General features: G+C 52.6%; 1 protein-coding gene across 4 annotated transcripts in view; it reads left to right on the forward strand.

Moving 5' to 3' along the window:
- The window catches only part of ZFPM1 (zinc finger protein, FOG family member 1), a 96,718-nt gene extending 82,712 nt beyond the window's left edge, over positions 1-14,006 (forward strand). For 3 of the 4 annotated variants that reach the window (XM_055000869.1, XM_055000872.1, XM_055000871.1), the window contains 6 exons: positions 6,414-6,519; positions 8,669-8,878; positions 9,028-9,252; positions 9,422-9,517; positions 10,110-10,259; positions 10,432-14,006. In XM_055000869.1, the coding sequence (XP_054856844.1) occupies positions 6,414-6,519; positions 8,669-8,878; positions 9,028-9,252; positions 9,422-9,517; positions 10,110-10,259; positions 10,432-12,677 (3,033 nt within the window). In that variant the 3' untranslated portion in view covers positions 12,678-14,006. The remainder of the gene's footprint in view (positions 1-6,413; positions 6,520-8,668; positions 8,879-9,027; positions 9,253-9,421; positions 9,518-10,109; positions 10,260-10,431) is intronic. The other variant, XM_055000870.1, reaches the window with a different exon arrangement.
- Positions 14,007-27,405: the final 13,399 nt, after the last annotated feature.

Here is a 27,405-nt window from a genome sequence, read left to right on the forward strand (position 1 = left end):
CAGCTCCCCAGCTCTGTTGTGGGGATTATCATAACGCTGACTTTGTTCATTGCTTTGAGTGGGGCTCTAATTTGCGTAGAAGAGTGCTATATAAGCATGAAATGAATGAAATCCTGCCCTCAAGTTATAGTTGACTTATGGCGACCCCTGGTTTTCAGGGGTTGACTTATAGTTGACTTATGGCAACCCCTGGTTTTCATGGCAAGAGACCAACAGAGGTAGTTTGCCATTGCCTGCCTCTGCAGCCCTGGCTAAGCTGGCCCTGCTTAGCTTCTGAGATCTGACATGATCAGGCCCTCCCAGGCTATCCAGGTCAAGGATATAAGCCCATTGTTATTATATCAGTTGCTGAGGGACAAGAAAATGGCAGGGGTTGTTGCCGTCACGCCCTACTTGTGGGCTTCTTCTCTTGAAGCCCCCTCCAGCCACTCAAAGAAACGGGATGGTGGACTGAGACAGTATGAGCCAGTTGAACAGTTCTTCTATTCTTGCAATGCAAGAGGGAAAGGGTTTCTCGGCCCCTGCTTTCCTCGTGTGAGACCATCCTCCCCCTCCCCACCGCATCAACACTGCAAAAGCATAAAGGGAACTGGGTGAGGGTCCACTGAGCCCCCGTTTCCTTCCCCCAAGATTGTCTCTCTCAGGCTGCTTCAACCTTTGAGCTGGCCAATTTCTAGCAGAAGAGCCAAAGGAAATCTAACTCAAGATACGGGTCGGTAGAAAAGGGTGTGGCTTTTTTTAAGGGGGAGGGAGAGTTGCCCCTTATTGCACAAAGGGGAAGGAGAGTTGTCCTTTATTGCACAAAGGTTCCTGTCTCGACTCCAATTGGAATATTGCAAAATCTTTCAAAATAAAGGCTTAGAATACTGTAGAACAAGAGGTGCATCCCGGAAGTGCCACGGGCATGGCTTGTAAATAATGTAGAGAGCTCAGCAACACCCTGGAACACCCTTTCAGAAAAGCTATTCAGCTCATCCTTAAGAGAGGAGAGGTGCTAGAGGGGAGCAGAACTGGACCCCCTCCCCAAAAGAAGGGGTGAGTAGGAGGGAAATGGGGTATTCACGGCCTCATCGTGTGCTGTGCTTCTCGCTGGTTCGGTCCAAACATCCTGGGGGTGGGGGGCTGGTCCCAAGGCCTGGCCTCTGCGTGATTCATCTGCCGCTTGCCGTGATATTGTCCCCCAACTCTGCCCGAGATCCTGTCTCCTTAAGGGAGGGGAGGGAAGCCGGGAGGTGGGCCTGGCGGGAAGCCGTCCAGCTCTTGATGGTGCTGGCAAGAAATAATGGGACAGAAAGTCTTGGCCTCTCCTCTCCCTTTCTCTTTCTCTGAGCCTCTCAGCCTCCCGTTTATCTTTTGCCGAATTAAATCCTTGATTAACCCTTATCTTGCCAGTTTGGCGGCTATCTCTCCTGTGGCGCCGTTTGTCCAGACAACCGGTACAGGATGATTGATTTCTTAAAGATATGCTGTTGCTTTTTTCTGATACTTCATTTATTGTCTAAATATTTTTGCTCCCATTTCAGCAGCTTCCCTTATCAAGCTCTGCTGATGGTTCCCAGCCCTGCCTCCCCCCTCCTCTTATTTTGCCACTTGCTTCCCTTCACTGTCTATGCCTAGAAGAAGGACTCGCCAGCCTCCATCACGGAAAGTGACTTGGTTTTTCTGGCTTGGAGACAGAGAAGGGGGAGAGCTGCGAGGAGGGCAAGTTCCCCCGGCTGCATCTTTCCTTCTGTGCCAGAACAAGGATCCGGTCTGGGATTTTTTGGGGAAAGGGGGACTGGTGGGCTAAGTGGTGTCACAATTTAGGCCCACAGCAGATCTCATACCTGGGGCTTGGGGGTGGGGGAATCAAAATGAGAACTAAGCTCAGACGAAAAGAGGGGAATAGGGGAGGGGGGCGGCCAGCCAGAAATCCACCAGACCCCTATAAATGCATCTGGGTCAGTCTTGCTCACAAGAGAGCCAGTTTGGTGTAGTGGTTAAGAGCGCGGGACTCTCATCTGGAGAGCCAGGTTGGGTTCTCCACTCCTCCGCTTGAAGCCAGCTGGGTGGCCTTGGGTCAGTCACAGCTCTCTCAGAGCTCTCTCATCCCCCACCCACCTCACAGGGTGATTGTCGTGAGGATAATACCAACACACTTTGTAAACCACTCTGAGTAGGTGTTAAGTTGTCCTGAAGGGCAGTATATAAATCGAATATTATTGTTATGTTATTAGTCCGAATGGCTTCACACCTCTGCAGCCTCAGGGAACCCTGTCTTTTTGGCATTTCAGGAAGAGCGAGGGCTCTGTGTCCCTGCCTGGATGGGGCCGGGGGGGGGGGTGGTCTTGCTGGGAGCTGAGCTGCCTCAGACTTCCTACAGACTTGGACTCCTAATGGCGTTGCTGGACAGTGAAAGGCCACACAATCCGCCCCATTGTCTGCCCAGCCAAATCTGTCACAAAGCAGCGGGGGCGGGGGGAGCCTGCTTTTAATGGGTGGCTCCCCTCACTGCTGGATTTATGCCACAGCAGGTTGCCTTTGGGACAGCCCCCCCACCACCACCTCAGCCCTCTGCAAGACCAGCAACTGACTGGTTTTAAAAGGCAAGAGAATCTTCCCCCCCCCTCCTTCCTGCCGGGAGGCCGAATCCTGCCAGAGGTTACTGATTAACCAGTCTGATGGTTGCCTTCCCCCGCTTGGCGAGGGGTCTGGGCTGCCCCAGATAAAGCGTCCCAAGCGGATGTTGCTCAGATAGAGTTTCTGATGGTTATCTGGGCCTCTGCAGATCCGAGACACTGACCTCTTTGTTAAGGGGGAAACAAGGAGGGTTCTCAGAGCTGCCGCGCTGCCCGTCCCACTTACCACAGAGGGGCTGGCATGGAAGCCGCCCAGAAAGGAAGCCACACCTTGGTTGCCAATGTTTGTCTGTCACGGCCTTTTTTATCACCCCCCCCCCCTTCAGGCATTGTGGGGAAGAAATAAAGGGAGATTATTCTGAAGCCGGCCTGGTGTGGCTGCGGGATGGAGTCCTCTGTAGAGAGGCAAGTTTTGCTGTTCGGCTCAAGAGGCCCTGGGGACCCTGATAGCCATGAAGGAGCAGGGCGAGCGACACCGCAGGAAGGGCCGCCTTGGACTTGGCTTCTCCCTTTGTCCTGCCACCTGGGAGAGTCACAGGTGTGAGCTAGACCGCTTGGATAGGCCTCCTTGTGGAAATTTGTGTGCAAACCACTTGTGCTATGAAGTGTCTTAATGGGAATGCGCACTCCAGTGGACGTTAATGCTGTCTGCAGGCAGCCATGTTGTGCTGTGTTGGTTGCGTACGTGGTGTGCAAAGGGGGGAAATACGCAGTTGCTCCTACCCCGCATGCAGTCAGCCTCACCAGTGTGCCAGCTGCTGTACAGAACTCCGGAGGGACACACTCTCTGGCCAGAGAGCACAAAAGGGGGGGGGGGGGTGAAGGCGGGGCACCCAGGCCGGGGGTGGGGTAGAAAAAGCTTTGGGTCTTGAGGATTGCTCAGGATGGGGGGGGGGGGGCGGTGCAGCACACAGCTATGGAAAAAAGATAATGGGCATCTGGAATTCCAGCGCCTGAGAACTTTGCCTTTTACCTTAGAAACAAAAGCAGACCTCTAGCTGTCAGGGCTGGAAATCAAGGAGTGACTATGCCTGGTTGATACCTGCCTGGCCAAGTCCATGGAGTCAGAAGGAGGTCAGAGGACTAAGGCAGGACATAACACGCCCCCCCCCCCACCACACACACACACCCCACCACCACCACCAAAAAAGAAATCCCCAAAACACATGCAGGCAAGACCTGGAGCAGTTCAGACCAGGGAGTGACCTGAATACATTTCAGGTATTTCATGCTCAAAGAAAATGGCTGATGCAAAGGGGGGGCAGGATGCCAATGAGAGAAAAGATCCTCTTTGTGGTGGGGCAAAACCAGTGCTTGGTAAGAGAGCTGGATGGGGGGGGGGGGCGAGGCTTGTGCCTCTTTCCGTCCTGTGGACGGGGCCACCCAACGCTCCCTTGTGCAGCTCTGTGGGCTAGAAGGTTCCCGGCCGAGGCTGCCGTGGCGAGCTGCCGTGAGAAGTGCTGAAGCAGCAGGTCAGAGAATCACGCACACCCCCTTTAAATACCCTCCCGTGCCTACAGGATAGACATATTTCTGCCCCCACACATGCACATACTCCAGAATTAGGACTGCTGCCTTTCTTGCACTGTCAGCAGCGCGTGTGTGTGTGTGTAAGCGAGAGAGAAGTGTGCATACGTGTGTGTGTGTGTGTTTTTATCAAGCCATGAGCACTCTGCTCCTTCAAGTGATAAGCCCTAAACCGACCAAGACTGTCAGTCTGAGTTGGGGGGTTTAGAAATATTGGGACGAATAATTAGATTTCATATCGTTACTGCTGCAGCCATCGAAGGATCAGGCAGATTAATTTTCCCCCCTCTCTCTCTCTCTTTCCCTCCTCTGCTCATTAATATTCATTAGCGGCACATGAAGGCTGAGAGGAGCTGAGGCCGAGAGCCAGCGAAGTGGGGGGGGCACAGAATGGGGGGGGGCTGAGGCAGCCATTGATCGGAGGCGTAGGTGGCTTTCCCAGAGACCGCTTCCCCACACTCTCGTGCCATCGCACCCCCCCCCCGAGAGAGTCTCCCCACCGTTGCATTTCCTGCAGAAGTGCATTGTGTTTCCTAAGGGTCGCTGCACCTCTGGTCCCTTTTCCCAGTCCCATTCTCACCCCTTGGTAAGGCATGGGTATTCCCACACTACACATCCCACCTCTTTGAGGCCCGCCCTGGCGATGTACATCTCCTGTATCACCACCAGGTCCGTTTTCGGCCAGTCTTGGGATGGGTATGGGTTTCTCAGAAGAGTGGCACCTTGTGCCAACCTGCATCTTTTGAAGAGGGGCAGGTATTTCTGGGTCACTTCGAAGGGCTGTTTGTATTTTGGCAAGTTGAGAAGTGTAGTAGGGCCCATGTATTAAAAACTGGCAGGGAGATGGCACTCTTTCTCTCTTCCTCTCTTCCTCTCTCCGACTCACAATGCCTGAGGAATAGTCCAGCTCCCTGGTTAAAATGTATGTTTGCAGGAAGAGGGCGGAGGGTGCCAGGCTAGAATCCCATTTGGGATGCCAGGACATTCTGTCACTCTTCTTCCACAAATCCGTTTTGCAACTCGAGGACCACGCGGTGGTGATATCCTAGAGACTGGATTTGGCCACGGGGCTTCCCGTTACTTATCCGTGACCTCTTCCTCTGAGACTTGTTTCTAGAGTCCATCCAGCCTGGGAGGCATCCCCTTTTTTTGGCATAGGGCCTTTCAAGTTGGAAAACAGGGTGGAGGCAAAAGATCCTGTTGGGTGCATTCAAGCCTGGGCTGGTGCTGTTCAGGTCTCCTGCCTGCAACCAAGGTCCCACCACTTCTTCCACGTGGTGGGAGGGAGAAGCACCTACGTGGTAGGAAGCAGCCCCCTTTATGGCCTTGGGCTCCGGGGGCCTGCTTTGCCCGGTCCACGCGGGTCTCCTCTTCCTGTCTCCACTGAACATCTGTCGCTGCGTCAGCAGCACGAAGGCTGGGCTCCTGGCCGGGGAACGAGGCTCTTCCTATTGTCTTGCGAAAGCAGCGCAAAGCTGCCCCAGTCCTGCCCCATCTCCCTCCCCTCCCCCCGTCTCTTTTCCTCCCTGTGTTTAGTGAGGTTAGGGGTGAAGTGGCTGTTTCCTACACCGCCTGCCACGGTCAGCCCCCAGGTTAAGGAGAGGAGGAAATAACAAGCTTGTTGTGTTCACAGTCACGCTCCAAGGGATGTTGGCAGGCCAGGGGCTGGCCGGGCAGCCAGCAGCAGGGTCAGCTTCCGCAGGGGGCCTGTCTGGTGTGCGCTGTGACCTTGTGAAGTCTCCTGCTCCCCTGGCCCTCTTCTCTCCCCCGCCCCAGTTTGGACCGAGGAGTCTTTTTTCACAGGTAGCTCTTCCGTGCAAGTGGCGCTGGAAAGGGTCCAGGTGTTAAGAACTCTCCCGGCTCGACCCAACCAGTCATCCACCCGGTCCAGCACCCGGTCGTAGCCAACTAGATGCCCCGGAGGGCCAGCAGACAGCCCAGGCCTTCCATGAATGCTTCCTCCCAGCTCTGCTATTCAGAGTTCAACAGCCTTTGGATACAGAGGTCCCCTTTAGCCATGGATGGGCCCGTCCTCCATCAGTCAGTCTGAAGCCGTCGGCACTAGCGGCCAGTGGCAGCGAATTCCAAAATGTCCTTACTTGTTTCCTTTGGTCCATCCTGAGCAGCACAGAAGGAATCTTCTTCAGACCCTGCTGGTGGCTGTGTAGTCTGCAGAGACGGGGGGGGGGCAGGGGGGGAGTTCCTTCCTTGCTCCAGGCCCTGATTTTTCAGGTCCACGTTAAACCGACTCTTGTGTTTTGTTGGCAGCCGAACCCCCCTGTGACCCTGATGCTGGAAGACGAGACATGCTGGCTCTCGAAACTGCCGTTGGTTCCTGGAGAAGGAGAGGCCAGCTTGGTGGTCTATAAAAAGGGTTGGTATTTACATGGCAGCTGCTTCCCTGGACTGCTGGGCAGGGGGAGAAGTAAGGTGGGAGGTGCTGTTGTATTCTGTAGGGCCTTGAAAGGGGCTAAGGGAAGTCCAGGGCAGCGTGGAATTCTCCGTCCCCGTTTGTCTCCTTTGGGCAGACAGAGGTGTCTTCCTGTTTTCTCTGGTTAGGCCTGTCCTGGACTTGTATAGCTCTTGAATGCCTGACTTGGGGGCTCATGACCAGAGCAGCTGGAAGCTGGTCGAGTTGTTGATACACGTGGATAGAGCATTTCTTACTTGGAATATTTTTACCTTGTCAGAGGCAGATAACAGCAGAAGTAAAATGATAAAACAATACAAATAGTCCAATTAAAATTATTAATAAAATTCCATCAATAAATTCTCATCCAGTCAACAAAGACGGCAGTATTAAAAAAGAATGTGAAGAATCAGGATACGGGCAGGCTGTAGAGAAGGGTGTTACAGTACAAAATGGCAGGATTTGAGTCCAGTGGCACCTTAGAGACCGACACGATTTTCATAATGTAAGCTTTAGAGAGTTAGAGCTCTCACCTCGTGTCTGACGAAGGGAGCTGTGAGTCTCGAAAGCTTATAAGCTGAAAACTTTGTTGGGCTTTCAGGTGCCACTGGACTCAAATCCTGCTGTTCTGTTGCAGACCAACACGGCTGCCCACCTAAAATGATACAAAACATTATCTAAAAGTCTGGGTGGAAAGAAATGTTTGCACCTGTTGCCTAAATGCCAGTAAGGTGGGTGCTGGATGAATGGCAAGGGTTCGGAAAGCACTCCCTGGCCAGAAGCCACCACTGAGAAAGCCCCGTCTCTCGTCACCGCTTGCCTCTGGTTTGCTGGTAAGGGCACCATTAGCAGAGCTTGTAGTGATGATCTGAACGAGAGGGCAGGACAGACCAGAAAAAAGCGATCCTTCAGGCAGCCCGGTCCCAAGCTATCGGGGCTTTAAAGGTGAGCAGCAGCTCTTGGAATTGTGCTGTGGAACAAACAGACAGCCAGACAGTGTTTCTCTTTCATTTAAGGGGGAACACGGTCCCATACCTAGCCCTCTGTGGCAGTCTGGCCTTTGCGGACCCCCTGGCATTTCTGGTCATGGTCCATGCCCAGACTTTTCTACACCCCAGAGTGACACAGGCAGAAATGGACAGCTCCCTTTTCCTGAGGGGCCGGCAATCTAAAATGTACAATGGGGAAACACAATTGGGGGGGGGGGCAGTGGAAGAAGAGAAGGGTGGGTACAAACGCCGGTTAGGGGCATTTAAATCTTGGCTGTTGTTGAAAACGAGATTAAATGGCCAACTCTCCCAGGGAAAGGTGGGTTTTAAGGAGGGAATGCGTAGGAATGTCTGTTCAGGGCCGCATATCTGGGAGGGTGCTACGAGGCAGAGCAAGGAAGAGGCCCTTGCATGCTCCGGGTGGCAGAGCAGAACTCAGCAAAGGGGAGAGTTTGAGGAGGTGGGAGCTGTTCTTGCCAACGTCAGTGGATGCGTGGGCTGATGTTGCCATCTAGGGGAGACTGCATGTATTGCAAGCTCCAGCCGTCTTCTGCTTCCCTCGCAGCTGCACTTCCGCCTCGCCACAACCTTGCAAGGCAGTAAATGTCAGCCCAAGAGGCTCAAAACATCCCCTCTCCGATACTAAGAATTTATTTCTTAAGCATTTCCCCTCTCCTAGCAGGGTTTTCATGGCAAGAGACTATCAGAGGTGGTTTGCCACTGCCTACCTCTGCAGCCCCGGTCTTCGCTGGAGGTCTCCCATCCAGTTGCTAACCAAGGCCGACCCTGCTTAGCTTCTGAGATCGAATGAGATCAGGCTCACCTGGGCTATCCCGATCAGGGCACATAAATACATACCTGAACCCAAAATTAATTGTAGGAGGAGGGCTGGGGGAGGGAGTATTTTGCCCCGCCTCCCCTTTGGTTATGGACTTTGCACATGCATGTGATCGCAGAGTCACAGATATCTCTGTTATGCCCATTCTCACAACCGTATGATTCGGTACCCACTCTCGCGTGCGAGATTCTGCCAACTGTTTACTCTTGCCTCTACCTTCCAGCCCTTTCCCATTGCTCAGCAATTGCAGAATCACCCCAAAGTTGTTCCTCTTACCGTTCCTTAGACGACTCTATCTGGTGCAAAACCACCAAGGCCATCCCGGAAGGAGAATCCCTGAAGGCGTTCGTCATGGCTGAGCCGATGGGCATCCCCAACCACACTGTGAAACCTGAGCCCGGGGACCCCGCCTGCCCAGCAGTGCTGCCCCCTGAAATACAGCTCCTGCCACAGCAGGCGGGCATGGCTGCAATCCTGGCCACGGCCGTTGTGAACAGTATGTATGTTGCCTCCTTCGCAGGTCACCCCAGAGCGGAAGCCTTCTGGGCGTTGCTCTTGGGCTGGGGTGGGGAGAAGGAGAGAGAGAATCCTGGCGCTTCCTTCTCATCGGTGTCCTCTCCCCCCCCTCGTTTCCCTTCCTTCCAGAGGATGTCTTTCCTTGCAAAGACTGCGGCATTTGGTACCGTAGCGAGCGCAACTTGCAGGCTCACCTTATGTACTACTGTGCCAGCCGGCAGAACGTTGCGTCGCCCGCGGTAGACGAGAAGCCCAAGGAGGCCTACCCCAATGAGCGCATCTGCCCGTTCCCGCAGTGCAAGAAAAGCTGCCCCAGTGCCAGTTCCCTGGAGATCCACATGCGCAGTCACAGTGGTACGAGGGGAGGGAGGTAGAAACTAGAGGGCCATCCTTGGGGAGGGGGAAGGAGGAGGGAGGAGGAGGGAGTCCTATTGCTGGTGACTTGAGAAGGGCCCTGCAGTTAGGGGGCGCAGGGAGTGCCTGGCCTCACCGTCGGCTCTTTCCCCCCCGGCTTCTCTTTCAGGAGAGAGGCCATTCGTTTGCCTGATCTGCCTCTCCGCCTTCACCACAAAAGCCAACTGCGAGCGCCACCTGAAGGTTCACACGGACACGCTGAACGGTAAGCCTCTCCCAAAGGAGGTCCAAGCGAGATTCCGAGCAGTGTTTATCAGGGGCAGCATCGAGAAGGAGCTTTGCACTGCGTGGCTGCCTGACCATGGGCAGGGGTGTCAGGGCCTCGGTGGGTGGGTGCGCATGCATGCTTCCAGCCGTTGGGCTGCAGGAGTACCGTTTTAGGTCTCCGCTGCATATTGGGTTAATGTGTGATGTGTGGGCATGCATGCAACCCCACGTGCTTGCCCTCTGTACTTCGCATCCCCCGTCTATGTCTGGGAGAGTGACCCATCGCTCAGTATTGGCTTTGCATGGCAGAATGTCCTGGGTCTGTCCTCGGCACCTGCAGAGAAAAGGGTCTTGGGCGGCTGCTGAGAATCGCCACGGGGGCCTTGACACACATCCTCTCTGCCCTTCTGCTCCACGCAGACCCAACCCAGGCATCTTGTGAAAGGTGGCCTGCCCAGTTCCATGGTCCGGATTGTGGTTCCCGTGGCCCTGAGAAGACCTTGGCTGGGGATCTGGCTCAGTAGACCTTTGCTCTGGTTCAGTCTGAGGTGGCCTCCTCAGCTAATGCTCCATGCTCTGTCTCCCATCAGGAGTCTGCCACAGCTGCGGCTTCATCTCCACCACCCGAGACATCCTCTACAGCCACCTGGTCACCAATCATATGATTTGCCAGCCGGGCTCCAAGGGGGAGATCTATTCCCCAGGCTCCTCAGTTCCGGCCACGAAACCACTGACCCCAGGCAAGTCGTGTTCTTGGGGGTTCTCTAGAGCTGGATGGATCGCATGTCCATGCACGTTCCCGGTTTCCAGCTCGGCCCTGGTCCCGTGGCTCAGAGCTGCCAAATGGGAACTCTCCGAACCCGGAAGAAAGCGCATTTGATCAAGCCCTGTCTTTTCTTGTCCTCCCTGCAGGTCTAAGCACGCCAGGCCCTGCCCCCACGCTCAAGTGCAGCTTCTGTGGCTACGTGGCCGACAGCTTGCCCAGCCTCCAGCAGCATGTGGTCCTGCACAGTGCCGCCGCAGCTGTTCTGCCCAGCTCAGAACCTAAAGCTGCCCCAAGCCAGCCAGAGATCCCTGCCAAGCTGGATAAGTCCCCCGCTGCTGAGGAAGCAGAGGATGGTTCCCCTCCACGAGAGCGAAGGTCCTCAGCCTGCTTGAGCGATGTGGCGCCTTCAGTGCGGGTCAAGGAGGAACCTGTGGACGAGGGGGAAGGTGCCACACAAATCTCTCCAGGCGTAGCTGCTGGACCTGAACCAGAACCAGACTCTGCCTCACAAGCATCTTCTCCGCACAGCCTGCCGTCCGTGAAGGTGAAATCTGAGAAGGCCAGTCCCACGCCAGGGTCCAGCCCCGTGCCCAGTGAGTCGGGATCAGGCACGACTGGGGGCACGATATTTCTGCCACAGTACGTGTTTGGCCACGAGGCCACAGTGGTGCCTCAAGCATCGGAGATCCTAGCAAAGATGTCAGAACTGGTGCATAGCCGGCTGAAGCAGGGCCATGGCAGCGTGCCCCCCGCCCTCTTTCCAGGCACCCCGGTGCCCAAGGGGGCCACCTGCTTCGAGTGTGAGATCACTTTCAACAACATCAACAACTACTATGTCCACAAGAGGCTGTATTGCTCCAGCCGCCGCGTGGCGGAAGAGAGCCCGCCCGGCCCCCGCAAGCTTAAGGCTGCTCAGCTGGCTTCCCCTAAAGGCCCCCCCACGCCTGGGCTGCTCCTCTCGCCCCAGGCTCCTGGAGAGAGTCAGGCGATGCCGGAAGGAGAAACGGGAAGAGGCAGCCCTCCACCCGTCCCAGAGATCAAGCAAGAGATCAAGGTGGAGGAAGGGGGAACGAAGGCGAGCCCCTCCCCTGAAGCCGATGGCGCAGGGCGTATTAGCGAGGACAGCCAGAGCCCCAGCAGCAGCTCTGTGGAAGAGCCAGACGATGATCCCAGCCGGACAATTTGTGAAGCCTGCAACATCCGCTTCAGCCGCCACGAAACGTACGTGGTGCACAAGCGCTACTACTGCGCCTCCCGCCACGACCCACCTCTGCGTCGGAGCGGTGCCGCTGGCAAAGTGCCCTTCCTGCCGCAGCCCATCCGCACCCGTAAGCGGCGCAAGCTGTATGAGATCCACAATGCCTCCAACCAGCTCAGCAGCACCCCCGATGTCCCACGCCCCGAAGCGCCCCCAGTGGTTCCCGCCCTCATTTCTGTGGTCAAGACCACCCCCTCTCCTAGTTCGAGCCCAGATGCTGAGGGGCCAATCGACCTGAGCAAGAAGCCCCGTCTGCACAGCGGGGAGGTGCTGTCGGCCTCCCTCCCTCCCCTGGCGGACTACCACGAGTGCACGGCTTGCCGCATCAGCTTCCACAGCCTGGATAGCTACTTGGCCCACAAAAAGTACTATTGCCCTGCCACGCCGTTACAACCCAGCACACTAGAACAACTGCAGAAGATCAAGGGGGCCATTCCACCCCTTCTGAAACCTCGAGGCAGCCCTGAGCATCAACTGAGCGAGGAGCATGAAGGGGTGTCAATCAAAGTGGAGAAGGTGGTGCCTTCCTTGAGCCCCGTAGCCCCACCATCCCCCTATCCCAGCATGGACTCCCTTCAGCAGCGCTACCTGGATGCCAAAGCCCTGCACCTCCACGCTGCTAAGATGCCCGTGGCTGTGTGCCCCTACTGCCCGCTGAACGGGGCTATTAAGGGGGACTTAGTGGAGCACTTCCGCAATGCCCACGGCCTCTTCGTTGCCAAAACTGTGGCCGGTGCCACGTTGATAGAAGCCACGCGGACGCTGGCTGACAGCACCTTGCTTCCCCCGCTTCCCACCACCTCCCCACCACAGCCCCTCCCTCGATTGCGCAAAGACAGCTTCAACGGCAAAGAGGCGCCTGTCCCTTCGGTGTCCAACGGGAGCCCACGGTCCACCGTTTCCCCTCAGCCCCTCCTCCCCGTTTCCCCCCTGCCAGAGGCTTCCCCACCTGCCCCTCCTGGGTATACGGACAAAAGCGTGCAGACCCCGCCTGGCAAAGGCCCTCCGGTCCCCATCGCCAACGGCAATCACAGGTACTGCCGCCTGTGCAATATCAAGTTCAGTAGCCTGTCGACATTCATTGCCCATAAGAAGTATTACTGTTCTTCGCACGCTGCCGAACACGTCAAATAGCACTTCACCTGCCTCTGGCCACACCGGCATGGAAGCTGGGCTCCCTGGAGCAACTGGCCAAGGTGGACTCCTCCGCAGCCTCGGGTCTGAAAGCGCAGAAGGGTTGGGTTGCCCTAGGAGTTCACAAGGGGAACTGGTTCTCCCGTGAGTGCCAGCGAGGGGCAGCCGAGTGGCATACGGAGCTGGGGGTATGTCGACTGTCCCTTGGACCCTAGAGGAGTCAGAGGGATGCAGTGAACTGCCCTCCTCCTAGCAAGGCTAGTGCCTGAGGGTGGAGGCACAGTAGCAAAAACACACCCATGAGCCACCCGAGCCCCAGTCAGACGGAAGGGTCCGTCGCCTCCTTTTCCTTCTAGGGAGGGACAGGGGAAAGCGTAGATGTTTCTGTCTTCAGGTCAGCTAGGGTGGGGCCTGGCCCCGCCTGATTAAGCCGGGTTTGGGCTTCTGTGACCCGGAACCCTGTCCCTGAGGATGTTTGGAGATCAGAGGTGTTCCAGCCCAGCGGCCGTCTTAACTGGAAACGGTGCCGCTGCTGAACGGGAGGCCCCCTTCCTCTTTTTTTGCTAATGCCCCTCCCAAAGTGGCCCCTTTTCTGCAGAGAGTCAGAGGTCCTCACCCCCCACTTTCAGTTTTCCCACCGTCTGCCTTCCCCGGATGTCCCTTCCTGCAGGAGAAGCTCCATCTCTCCGACCTGATGGAGGCAGCTTTGTTTTTCTGCCGGTGTTTGTAAGGGGCTTTCCCGGTTGAGGCAGGGGCAGAGTCTGAGGCCACCAAAGGTGGAGGCTGGAATGCAGCAGGTTAGCCTGGGAAGTTGCCCAGAGACCGTGTATGAACCTGCCTGTTTGACTGGAAGACGTAAGGCTCCATGAATGCCATTTGGCACAGGCTAATTCCACTTCTCTGGACGAGTGCACTTAATGGGGCTGTGTAAGCCCCACTCACTGGACAAAAAGCTCCCCAAAGCCACATGCGTAGCACCCAATTCCTTTTTGTGCCCACTTCCAGATGGATCTTCCACTGGCATTTGGGTCCACTTTCCTCGTAGGATGGTGTCATGAAAGTTTGCCTGGATTCCAGGGGCCCGGCCCTGGCTCCAGAGTTCGGCTTGGAGCCCCCCCTGGTGGGACTGGAGTGCACGGGCTTTTTTTCATCCAGTTGTCACTTTCTGCAGAGCAGGGGGCGGGGGCTGCATTGGGTCTGCGTTACTCCCCTTCCCTTCCCGAATTGTTGTCCGGTGGGTTGATGTAGAATTGATGTGGACTGGAACAGAAATGCTAACGAGAGAGCACTGAAGAGGGAGGGTATCTCCCCTCGGGAACCGTGTGTATACGTGTGTACATAAATAAATGTCTACGGAATCTCTGCCTGTGGCCTGCCTTTGCATATGCGTGAGGGGGCTGGGGAGGGTGTTCAGGGTTGCTCTGGTTTTGCTATGGATTCAGCAGCCATCAGCACATCAGTCCAAAGGCCCATCGAGTTCAGCATCTCACTTTTGGGGCCGGTCAGATGTCTCGGTGAAATTACTAGCAGGCCCCAGTGACAAATTCCCTCCCTAGCTGTCCATTCCCCAGCACCTGACAGCCAGAAACCAAAGGTCCCATTCATCTATCAAGGTTACTAGCTAGCAGTAGACCATCCTTTATAAATGTGTCCAACCCCCTTTTAATAATAATAATAACTGTGTTTATATACCGCTCTTCTAGACGGATTAGTGCCTCACCCAGAGTGGAGAACAAGTTAGTGTTGTTATCTCCACAATCGGTCTGGGGCTGAGAGAAGGGGCTTGCCCAAGACTGCCTAGTGAGCTCATGGGAAGAGTGGGATTCGAACCAGTAGAGTGCTGATTCACAGCCGAACTACTTAACCACTGTGCTTCAGCAGCTCTCTTTAAATCCATCTCTGAGTCAGTGGCCATCTCCACATCTAGTGGCAATGAGCACTATAAGCAACCTGCCCATTGTGAGAAGTGCAGCTTCCTTTTGCCGGTCTTGAATCTACTGCAAACTTGTTTCAGGGGCTGACCTTGAGTATTGTACTGTTACAGGGAGTCGGGGGACTGTATTGTGTATGACTCTTATTGGGGTCTTGGCAAGAATCAGTGTGAAGGCACCATCATGGTGGGACTGATTTATACGGCCTTTGCCACACTCAGCATAGCCCAAATGCCTTGCACCCCCACGTGTGGACAGTGATACAAGCCCTGTTGCCCCAATGGTTCCCAAAATTTGTAAGACACTTTTAACACCAATCACGACCCTATATTTTGCTTCAGTGGAGGCAGAAAGACTGGGAGAGAATAGCTCTTTTGGTGGGACATGGTTGGTGGATTTCAAGGGGGAAATGTGGGGGGGGGGGCGGAGTGCCACTGGGATGGAAACACAAGCAGCAAACAGAAAATCCAAAACCAGCAAGTATGCGGCCAAGATCAAGCTACTGAGGGAGTTCGGCATCCTTTGCAACAATGGCATTATATAGATAAAAAGGTTGGCAACAAAATGCAAGTAGCAATACTGGTGGGGAATGGGAATTGTTCCAAGGAATCACGTGGGCTGCTGTGTCCTGGGGTGGATGCTTTCCAAGATAATTATTAACATTGCCTTCTGTCGATTACTGGCGGCCTTCCATTCAGCGAAGAGCAAGGGTATTGCTTGTAGTTTGCAGTTCTGGCCACAGGGTGGTGCCAAAGCACTGCTGGTAACAGTCCATTCCAGTTTTCTCTTCCCACTGACAACAGCAACAGGGTGGGAGTATATGAATTGTCTGTATTAATGCTTAATAAATGACAGGGCTGAGCTGCAGGGTGCTTTACTGGAGCCACACCGTCCCCCAAGCCGGAATAAAAGTATATTGGGGGTGCGTAGAGTGCCTTTCTATTCTGCTGAGAGTGGGCAACATTGTTTTCCAACAGGCTTAAGTCTTTGACTTCCTGCCTGGGGAAATTAAGCCTAGAAAAGGGGTTCTGGAACGAGGCCCTGATTCAAATGTCAGTGAGTCAAGGATTGGCACATAAGGAAGATCAGTCAGAACAATGTTCTGTACTTCACGGAGCAATAGAAGAGCACGGCAACCAAGCTGCTGTTCGCCACAATTCTATTGGCATCCATGCCAAGGCTGGACTTTGGGTGGTCGCAGAGCGACACCCCAGCCAAGAGGCTTGGAGAAAAGTTCTAGAAGAGTACTTGTTGCACCTGTAGAACCTGCAAAATAACGGGAGCTTTTCTGGCTGGCTGGCAGGTAAGAATGAGTACTGACCCTATGAGACAGTTTCAGCCCCCCAGCATCAAGGGTTTTATAATAATAACATTCAACTTACATAGCACCCTTCAGGATGAGTTAACACCCACTCAGAGCGGTTTACAAAGTATTATCTCCACAACAAAACACCCTGTGAGGTGGGTGGGGCTGAGAAAGCTCCTAGAAGCTGTGACTAACCCAAGGTCACCCAGCTGGCTTCAAGTGGAGGAGTGGGGAATCAAACCCAGTTCTCCAGATTAGAGTCCCACGCTTTTAACCACTACACCAAACTGGCTCTGTACATCTACAATGTATAGAATGTATCCAATGTCTGAAGGTGTCTGTAGAATCCTAGAATTGGAAGGGGCCTTACTGGCCATCTGCACCCCCTGCCCAATGCAGGAACAGATTAAAGCATCCCCGACAAGGATTCGTCCAGCCGATGACTCCCAAAAGCTTGCACCTTGACAATCTTGTGGGTCCCCAAGGTGCCCCAGGACTCAAATTCTGCTGATTTCCCCCCTATGTTGCTTAGCTCCTGTCCACAGGGAGATGCCCGACAGCAGCCAGTTCGCTTGGCCCAAACTGACCCCCCCCCCCACATACCAGGTCTGTCACTCCCACTTAGAATGTTGATAGCTTGTTACTGGCAGGAAGGTGTGCGGGGGGGCTGGATCCTCGCCCAAGGGGGGAATGCTGGAGGGATTTCTGGCTGCCCCCTGAGCTCCTTAAGTGGCTGGAGGGGCCTCTGCACCCTCCTGGCAACCGGGCTTTCAGGGTCTCCATTTAGTGAAAGGAGAGGGCAGGAATGGGGTAAGGGGCCCTGGAAGGCGCAAGTGAGCTCGCTTGACTCCACGATGCACCTTTCGAGTGGGGTGTAGCTGGCAGAACACTGAAGGTTTGCGGGGGGAAACCAGAGGCCAGCAAATGGCGCTTTTTCTCTTCTCCCAGGTTGCTTCTACCTTGGCCTGCTCTTTTCATTGGCAGCGGGAAAGAAGATTTCCACCCCCACGGCTGTGCATGACTTGGTTTGCTGTAATCTTTGATAGCAGAATGTAGCTGGGTTGCATAGAATTTGGCCTCGTCGAATTGCAATACAGGTTTGGTTTTTTAAAAATGCCCTGATCTCAACTAGGAAGCTCAGCTGGGGCTGCCCCCTTACCCTTGCCCTGCTACGGGGCTGCTGCTACTTTGCTATTTGACATATAAGCATTTGCAGGGTTCGAAAGCTCTTTAGGGGCCTTGTCTCAGTAATCCTTAAAACAGTCCAGTAGGGAAGGGTCTCCTGTATGCCTGTCTGAGTGGCAGAGCAAGGAGGCAGAGAGAGAAGGGCTTTCCAAAAGCCTCCTCCATGGAAGAAGCGAGATTCGCACGGTAGGGCTCCTGATGCCTGTCTAGTACAGCCTCACTACACACAGGAGCGGACACACCGGGCTGCACACATCATCTAGTATGCATGGGGCTTGGGGCCTGCCTCCTATTGCACCTGTGGCTGGGGCGAGATCAGAAACTAGTTAAGTGTTAACCATTGTGCTGTATTTGACTCTGAACAGGATGGGGGAGTCAAAGAAACAGGAATGGTTTCTCCTCCAGTGGCTGTTTAGAATTTTCTTACTGCCCAAGAAAAGGGAATAAATTTAAGATATCCAATGCTTCTCACTCTTTACCTAAAGGTAGGCGTGAAAATGTAAAGCTCTCTTATGCAGAACCAGGCCCGCAGTCCAGCCAGCCAGGCTTCCTAGCTGCGATTGGCAGCCTGTCTCCAGGGACAGGCCTTTTCCTCCCACCACTCCCTGCCTGAGATCATTTCACGGAGATGCTGCGGATTATGCCCCACGCCTTCTGCATGCAAACCAGGGCCTCCTAGCTGTGCTGCATCCCGTTGGTCACTTGCGTCATGTTCTAAACAGGTATCCGTCAGGGACAGCATTCAAGTTGCAGAGGTTCCTTCTGCTAAATTACAAGCCGTATTGATAAACAGTTTATTAAACCAATTAATCGCTGGGCATTCATCCTTGCTTTTGCAAAAATAGCATTGGCAAACATGAAAGGAGATTTCTGCCAGCAAAACAAACTTGATTTAATTAACTTTTTCACCCCCCCCCCAAAAAAAAACTAATTTTCCCATAAATTCTGTCTGATGGGTTGTTGTTTTTTAAAGTAAAATGTGGATAGGATACCAAATATTGGTTATAAAGAAATACCAAATAAAGCTGCCTGAAGGAAAAGAAATAATGAAGGCCTGGAAATCATAAATGCGAATTCCTTTTCCCAAAGACGGTCATGCAAAGATCGATTTCATGACTGGCCCCAAGGAGCAGCAAATCTGAACTTCAGTCTAGAGTGAATTCCTAAGGGACTGTGCGGGGTGGGAGTCGTAGCTGTTGTCCATGTCACTTCAAGCTCCTAATTTTAATGGCTTTGGAACAGGAATGAAGGTTCATGTGTCTGTTTCTTTCTGTAGTAGATCACCACCTTTCTGCCTTGGATTTCTCTTTCCGTTGGCTGAGCTACTGTGAACTCATGGAATGATCGCAAACATTCCAGTTACAACGTGCAGGCCAAAAGGTGCCATGCTGCAGAGGATCCAGGAGTCAAATGTTTGGATTTACCACTCAGAGTAGTCAAATCTCTTGGCTTGGCCCTTTTGATAATTTCATACAGAATATACGCTAATAAACAGTGACACAAACCCCCAAACCGTGATTCAAATCCCCATTTCTAAGCCACGGCCGCCCAGCCAACCTTCCTCATTTCCTGTGAAGGCAAATTAAACAAGTTTTGCACGAACTGCACCCTGCCAAACTCCACAGAAAGGTTTCCTCCCAAACATCCCGTCCCTGACAGCTCGCCTCGGCTTGCCTCTAGCCTTTCTTTCACCAGCAGGACTCCTCTTGCCTTCCCTCTGGGCTGTGTGAAAGAGAATTGATTTCAGATGAGGGCAGCCTCGGCTTCTCTTCCTAATTCCAGCACGTCGCACTCCGCTTTCCAGAGCCATACCAGCAGGGCCCTCTCTGCACACGGCAGCTTCCTCCAATTTCTTCGTTTATCGGCGACTTCCGCTGTGCCATCTCTGGACTCAGAGCCTCGATGCCCACTGGCAGTTTTTGTGTGGGAACTCTGAGGAGACAATCTTCGGTCAGAGATGGTTCCATCTTTCCAGATTTTCTGTTGTCTTTTTGCCGCATCGTTACGGTTATGGATAATTATGTCACGTGTTTGTCTGTCTGAAGTCAAAGCTTGTAGAATGGTTCTTGGCTGCTTTCTTCTACAGTATTTTGGGAGGAAACCAGAATAGCCCTCGTTCCATTTCTGGAAAGACGTTCTGTGGGTCAGTCTGCCTTGATATTGTGCATTCTCGCATCTGTGCTGTTATAGGCAACTTCAGGGAGGCAAGATCCAGCAGCAGCTGTTAACTATGGTACTGAAATAGAACATCTATGTTCGGAGGCAGTGTACCTCCGAGTACCAGACGCTTGAAATCAATAAGGAAAGACTGCTAAGCTTTATGGCCTGTTTGTAAGTCTTCTGGGGTGGTATCGGGCCATGTTTGGAAAAAAAGATAACAGACTCGATGAAACTTTAGTCTGCTCAACGAGGCTCTTCTTGCGTTCTCAGGTCTTCACGTCACACATAGGCAAAGTCAGATTGTGTGGCTCGTCGGCAGTATCCAGTGGCACAAATGCCGGTGCCAGAAGAGTTGGGGGACGTTCACTCTGCAAAGCGCTCGGTGGCCTAGGAACCTGTCCCTTTGACCAACTTCAACGGATTCCACTTCATTTATGAGACCAACTCTTGCTGCCAAAGCTCCGGGGGAAGAAGCACACCTCCCACATGCACTGCCTATCCAGTGTAAGAATTTCTTAGACTTGGAGGTCATTCAAACTTTGTTCACGGTCTGTAGTTTGGGGGTGCAGACGGCTGCCTATGTTGGATTTTGTGATCGATCCAGTGAACAATCTTGCCAGCAGACATTTTTTCCGTTGTAAGGAGGAGATAAAGGAAATAAGCTTAGGAATAGCAGCCCTTCCAAGAAGCCATCAAGTCCTTTTAAAGATTTAGTAACCAAGACTACTTGGAAGCAGCCATGGAGCGGCTTCCTTTGCTCAGCTGGGCACTGGCTTTTTCCGGTGTGCCCAGGGCCTCTGGAATGCCCCACCTTCTGCAGTCTGACACCAACAGCTAAAGGACAAAAGTCTGGAGAGCATAGAATCATAGAGTTGGAAGGGGCCATACAGACCATCTAGTCCAACCCCCTGCCCAGTGCAGGATCAGCCTAAAGCATCTCTGACAAATATTCATGCTTAATGAACTGTGCAAGTCCTGTTGTCTTGCTTGTTGCTGCGTTGGGCTGCCTCTGAACTTTTTAGATTCATACCTGTGCCGCCTAGTAACTTCCAGGTACCGAAGCTCAGAGATAGCTGGAAATCATGCCTCTCTACCTGGAAGTAATCCCCACAATGCATAATGTATGGGGTAGAATGTCATACCTACTTGCTAGTAAAGGAAATGCTGGGACCAAGAGATGTCTTTTAGCATTAAACACATTTAAACATTATTAAGTCGTTTGAGTTTTAATTAATCAATTTATTTGCATAATTTCACCTAGGAGCAAAAACCCGAGACTAGTAATGAAAAAAGCAAGCATGCTTTGTCGATGCAGGACTCCTGTGTTGCAGCTGTCTTAGAAGAAACAGAAGGCACTTGCCATCTGCAGTTTTTAGAAGTATTTATATTAAAAACAACGGTAATTTTTTAATTAAAAAAAAAATCTGTCTCCCAGTAATGTAGGGGTAGGGGTGTAACTGATCACCATGTTTAAATTAACCCAACAATTAAGTATTTCAGCCTTGCCTTTAGGGAAGAAAATAGAAATGGGGTGGGCTGTAAATTGGGGTCAAAGTTTGGGAGCTGTTGGCAGATGGTGGTGGAGGTTAGCTGGCTGGGGTTTGCGCCATTATGGTGCACAACTTTCCTTTGGAAATGAGTTGTTGTTCAGCTGATTAATTAGGTTTAATTAGCAACTGTTTATGCAAAATGCTTGACAGCCATAAAGTGCAGTTCTCTGAAGGGCTTTCCGTGTGTGAGAGATTCCGGGAAATCTTTATTTAACCCCAGCTATCCCTGGAAGTACTTTGCCGTGAGGCCTGATGGGGAGAACAAGATGGGCTAGGATGGACCAAGCAGGTGTTCTCTACTTAGCAACTACAGACTAACACAGCTAACCCCTCTGTATCTATGGTATGTAGCACGCCTTCTTCCAGGGCAGAGGAATTCCTTTGCCCAGGGTGACTCCTAGAGTTACCAACCTCCAGGTGGGGTATGGTGATCAGTAGCAAATAAAGCTCAGTTCTCCTGGAGAAAACGGCTGCTTTGAAAGGTGGACTCTATGGCATTATACTCCACTGAGCTCCCTCCCCAGGATTTCCCCCCCCCCAAATCTCCAGGAATTTCCCGTCCTGGAGCTGGCAACCCTGGTGGCTTCTTTCCCTCTGCTCTGCTTTGATCCTGGCCACACAGGCTCTTTCTTTCCCTCACATCTCTTCTTTTTTTAAAAAAATCACCATCTTAATCTTATCAAATGCACATCTCTGAAGCTGCTGCCTCACAGCAGTCTCCCTCATTTAGGCCTTGATTTTGTGTGTGGGTGTGTGTGTCTGTAAGCTTTGGTTGTGCTGGGTACAAACTTCCCCACCGGCCTGTAGGGTCATCCAAACTTGCTGGGAGAGAGAAGAGCAGATTAGCAAAAGCCCTCTTGACAAATAAGTTGCCTTCATCAAGGGATTGGCCACCTCCCTGCTGGGTTTTCCTCCCCCCTCTAAAAAGGGGAGGAGAGGAGGGCAGAGTCTAATGGAAGCACCCCTGCACTGCATGCCGAAGTCCACTCCTCCAGTCAAAAGGGACTGGAAAAGGGTTTTCATCTGAATGTCCGGGAGTCCACAGAAGTCGGCTAGATGGATGAACGGTTTGCAGGGTCAGTTCTCTGCCAAGCCCCCCAGGAGAATGCTTAGGGCAGACACGTGTGGAGAGCTGTGCTTGTTCCAAGTCATTGGGGGCATGGGAGTTGACTGGCCTCCCCCCCCCCAAACCAGTCCTATCCCACTGCTGGTCAAGCCCAAGTCCCTGCAAGGGTTCAAAAATGCTTGCTGTCAGGTAGGGAGTGCCTTCTGTGACCTGCGATGCGCCAGCTCCCTTTCTGTATCTCTGGTGCTCACCGTTACCTTTTGAGCAGAGGTGTGGCCAAGTGTTTCCTCACCCTGAGCTGAGCTGAGCTGCACAGCCACAGAGATGTGCCCCAAGAGCCCTGTCGGCATCACAGAGGATTGTGGGGTGCAGCTGCTGAACGGCTGCAGGCCCAGCGGCCTTGCCTGCTCCCTGGGAAGCCCTTTGCTGGGCCAAGTCAGGACCTTTACTGGGGCCAGAGCATTGGGTGTCTTGCAGCACCCAAGCAAGGTGATGTGCCTGCTCTGGGACTCTGGGACCTGATCTCTGCCTCGCGGCGCAACTTAGACCATCAGAAGGGGCCGGCTGCTGCCACTCCATCCCCCACACTGCTCCGCGCCGTGCCTTGCTGCCAACGCGGCTCCAGATGGGCATCCCGCCTTGCTCAGGGCCTTCGCTGCCAGCTTGAGGACCGGAGGCTCGAGGGTTCTGAGCAGCACTGAATCCCTCCTCGTGAGTCACAGCTGAGGCTGCTGGGTGACTTAGGCAGCCCGATTTAGCAGCGCTGAGAACAAACAAGAGGTTCCAAGTCAGGCTGGCTCTGCTGGCTTTAGGATCCAGAGATCATCTCGCACCCACCTATGGGAGTTCCCCTACCACCCGTGGTTTGTCTTGTGCAAGTGGATATAATCAGAGAATCACAGGGTTGGAAGGGACCTCCAGGGTCATCTAGTCCAACCCTCTGCACAATGCATTAAATTCACAACTACCTCCATGCCCAGAAGATGGCAAAAAAACCTCCTGGATCCCTAGCCAAACTGGCCTGGAGAAAATGGGTTCTATCCTGACCCCAAAGTGGTGATTGGCATTACCCTGAGCATGTAAGAAAGGGCCACGAGAAGTAAGCCCTGACGTAACCCTTCCTGCCCTCCCTCTCGTGATCTGCCCAGGTTCACAGGCTCAGCGTTGCTGTCCGAGGGCCATCTGGCCTCTGCTTAATAAAAACCTCCAATAGATAGAGAGGGTGTTAGACATGCTGGAATGTGTCCAGATAAAGAGGTGCTGAGGTTCAAAACCTCTCTGCAAGTCTTTTGATAAGGTCCCACGTAATATCCTGGTTGACAAGTTGGTAAAATGTGGTTTGGATCCTGTTACTGTTGGGTGGATCTGTAACTGGTTGGCAGATCGCACCCTGGGAGTGGTGGTTAATGGCTCCTCGTCCTCTTGGAGAAGAGTGCCAAGTGGAGTGCCTGAAGGATCGGTCCTGGGACCTGTTTTAGATGAAGGAATAGAGGGAATGCTGATTAAATTTGCAGATGATACTAAATTGGGAGGGGTAACAAATATAGTAGAAGACAGATTCAGGATACAGGGTGATCTTGACAGGCTGGGAAACTGGGCTAAAACAACTAAAATGAATTTCAACAGAGATAAATGTAATGTTGTGCATTTAGGTAGGAAAAATCAAAAGCATAATTATAGGATGAGGGAAACTTGACTTGGCAGTGGTATGTGCAAAAAGGATCTAGGGGTCTCAGTAGACCACACACTGAACATGAGGCAGCAGTGTGAGCCAAAAAGGCAAATGTGGTTTGGGGCTGTCTCAACAGAAGCACAGTGTCCAGATCACGAGAAGTGATGGTGTCTCTCTACTCTGCTCTGGTTAGACCTCACCTAGAGTATTGTGTTTAGTTTTGGGCACCACAATATAAGAAGGATATAGACAAGATGGAATGTGTCAAGAGGAGAGCAAGGAAGACGGTGAGGGGTCTGGAGGCCAAGTCCTCTGAGGAAAGGTTGAAGGAACTCAGAATGTTTAGCTTGGAGGGGAGACGACTGAGAGGTGATATGATAACCATCTTCAAGTACCTGAAGGGCTGTCATGTAGAGGATGGCGCGGAGTTGTTTTCCATAGCTCCAGAAAGTTGGAGCAGAACCAACGGGTTGAAATTAAATCAAAAGAGTTTTTGGCTAATCGTTATGAAAAACTTCCGGACAGTCAGAGCGGTCCCTCAGTGGAACAGGCTTCCTTGGGAGGTGGTGGGCTCTCCTTCTTTGGAAGTTTTTAAGTAGAGGCTAGATGGCCACCGGACAACATTGCTGATTCTGTGAACCTGGGCAGATCATGAGACGGAGGGCAGGAAGGGTTACATCAGGGCTTAGTCCTTGTTCTTACATGCCCAGGATAAAGCCGAGCACCACTTTGGGGTCAGGAAGTAATTTTCCCCAGGCCAGTTTGGCTAGGGATCCTGGAGGTGTTTTGCCATCTTCTGGGCATGGAGCAGGGGTCACGGGGGCGTGGGGGGCAGTTGTGAATTTCCCGCATTGTGCAGGGGATTGGACTAGATGATCCTGAAGGTCCCTTTATGATTCTATGAAGTCACGGTGCCTGATTTGGGCGCACTGCCCTGTCACAGGTGTGGCTACTCAGGGGCACCTTTTCAAGTTATTATGACCCCCGTGTTCTAGGATGGAGCACCAGCATGCCACGATTTCAGGCCTGCAAGATCAAAGCCTTTCTGTCTGTCCCTGGGATGAAGCTTCCTTGGAAATCAACATCATCATCATCATCACCACCATCCTTATTAATTAGTCCACCTTTTTCTCTGAGAGCCAAGGTAGATTACACAGTGCAACTGAAAATACAGTATAATCAGCAGCGAGGACATTCAGTGAAATAGATGCAAAAGGGCACGGTAGCAGAAAATTTGAAAAACAAGCATAAAGCCGAGCATAGAGATGAAATCTTTCTGAAACAAAGCATAACTCATTTACATGTCAGGTGTAGCAATGAGGAAACTCCCTAGTAGGTGCGTGTCTACATCAGCAGACAGTACCTAGCAGCATAGAGTATAGCGCCTTGAAGTGAATCCTGTCTAGTTCTTGGGCGCATGATGGAGGCTTCTCTTTTCAGAGGGTGTTTTCACCTGGGAGGAGCTGCACACCCTTTGCACTTTCCTTGTGCTGTTTATGAACGTTGTTTCTGTAGGAAAGACTGCAGAAGAGAACATAAATGCCCCCAGCAGCTGGAGAAGGTTGTGCACTTGCATGGAAGATGAATGGCAGCCAGCAGTGATTTAGGACTCCCAATAGAAAGGCCTTTGACTCAGTGGTGTCAAAATGCAGATTTCTGGCTCCCAGAGTGGCTCCTCTGAGGTCCCCGGGAGACATCATCGCTCCACTCTTTGGTTTCGCATCCAAACAACAATGGATTCCTTCCTTGCTGCTGCTTAGTGTTGAAATGCCGACTTTCCGCTGGAATCGCAGATGGACACGCTAGGTTGCTGTGCAGTCGAAGCTGTCGCGCAGTCTCCACATGCAGATGGAAAACCCCCACTTTTAGAAAGGGAGCCCAGTGGCAGCCTGAATTCCTAGCAAGCGGCGGTTTTTCTTGGCACGCGAGTCGTTCTTTCTGTTCCATTCCTCTCCTCTCCCCACTGGCGGCTGGCATTTGGAGGCTGCAGGAGACCTCTCAGGTATTTTTATCCACACTGTGCTGCCCCACAAAGAGGTGCTTCACCAGTCGGCGGTGACGGAGGGCTACAGGAGAGAAGTGCCTTCGGAAGAGAACAGCAGAGAGGCAGCCATGTGCAGGGAGCCCTTCGCGATGCCTTTGCAGGCCCCGTTCAAAGGCAGGCTGTGTCCCGGGAGCTGTTTTCAACTCCAGGTCTCAGCAAGCCAGGCTGTATAGCAGCGGCTCTGTGCCTCTGGGCACATGCAGAGAGCATCCCCTCATTCTCCAGGCCTACTTTGCTTGCTTGAGTTCTCTGAAGCTGTTTCCCAGTTGATAGGGCTCCGTGCTGTTGCTCTTTCACATTAACAACAAGGAAGGGAAAAGGGGGTGTGGGGGAAGGTCCTCACAAACTCAACCCAAACAAGCAGGGGGACAGAAATGGGGTCAAGTAACAACCTAAAAATATATAAAGTATTTATTATAGATGTGCACAAGGGTAGATTAAAAACAAGTTTAAAACGTAAGGCCTGAATGGCAGGCTACACGTATATGCTAAAACTTGCTAAAACATCTCAAGGTGCAGATGATGATACAGGGCAATGGCCAACACAAATAGACCAAGGTTCTGGGGACTGACTCTGAAATCTTCTTCGAGCAAAGCGGACGCAGGACAATGAGCCTCAAACGAAGCTGCCATGAGCTGCGTCAGACTGCTGCAGCGCCCTCAGAAGCAAAGTTACACCCTTCTAAATCTGCAGGTGTTGAAGGGTGTAACTGCTTACAGTGGCATTGTGGGTACATCAAGGTCCAGACTGTTTTCTCTGCCAGGGTCTCCGGTCAAAGCCTTCCACCTCACTGGCCGCTTGATCCTTTTTAATTGTCATTGTCGGGGATTGAACCTGCGGCCCTTCTGCATGCAGAGTACATGCTCTGCCACTGAGCCACTGCCCTGCCCATGACTCTCAGACATTTTCTTCTCTACCTGGCATGGTGTGGGTGGCTTGGGGGTGGCATTTGTTTGGTTTACTCTTGGGAATTCTCTGAAGCTGTCTGCCCTGAAAAGACCTTTCTGCCTTTCCATGTGGTTGGGATTGCTGGGCTTAATCTGGCTGGGGAGTGCAGCGGGCTTGGCTGGATGACCCCTGGTTTCTTGTCCAGACCGATGCTTCTAAGGCTGCACATGTCCTAACAATTGAAAATAGGGGGGCGTTTATAGTTTTATACTTATAACACCTTGAGGAGGTGTCTGGAGAGGCAATGGATAAATTCTCTAAATGAACACTTACAGGTGGGGAGCTGGTATGGATTAATAGGAAGTTTCGGAGCAGAGAGGCCCGTGTTCATATTCCTGCTCAGCCCTGAAGGCCACGTGGTGCCCTCGGACCCACCCTCCCTCACAGGGTTGCCATGAGGATAAAATGAAGGGCGAGAGAACCATAAAGGCTGTCTTGGTCCTCTTGGAGAATGGATAAAAATGAGGTGGTTAGTTCAGTAACAGAAAAGACGGCATTTGCACAAACACTACACACGCGTTATTCCTCCCTTGATTTCTTTCCTTGGTTTCCCCCACACACACACCTGTCCTTCCGTATTTTCTGTTTCTGGTTCCTTCATATTTTCCCCATTTCCAAATTGGGTTGAACTGTGCTTAGAGATGAAGGGAGTCGACGTCTTCTGTAGCTTACCAGACCAGCTAGCTGCTAGAAGAAGAGCCAGCCAGAGCTCTCTGTCTTGGGGAAGGGTGTTCAAAGGTTCAAGGCCCCCCCCCTCTACTGTGCAACAACTGCAAGCTATCAGAGGCCTTGGAATAGCCTTTCATGACATGGTCCAAAGAAGCTTCTCTCCAGTACATTAACTCAATAGGGAAAATGAGATGGG

Source organism: Eublepharis macularius, chromosome 16 (assembly GCF_028583425.1).
Source record: "Eublepharis macularius isolate TG4126 chromosome 16, MPM_Emac_v1.0, whole genome shotgun sequence".
Classification (NCBI taxonomy): Eukaryota; Metazoa; Chordata; class Lepidosauria; order Squamata; family Eublepharidae; genus Eublepharis; species Eublepharis macularius.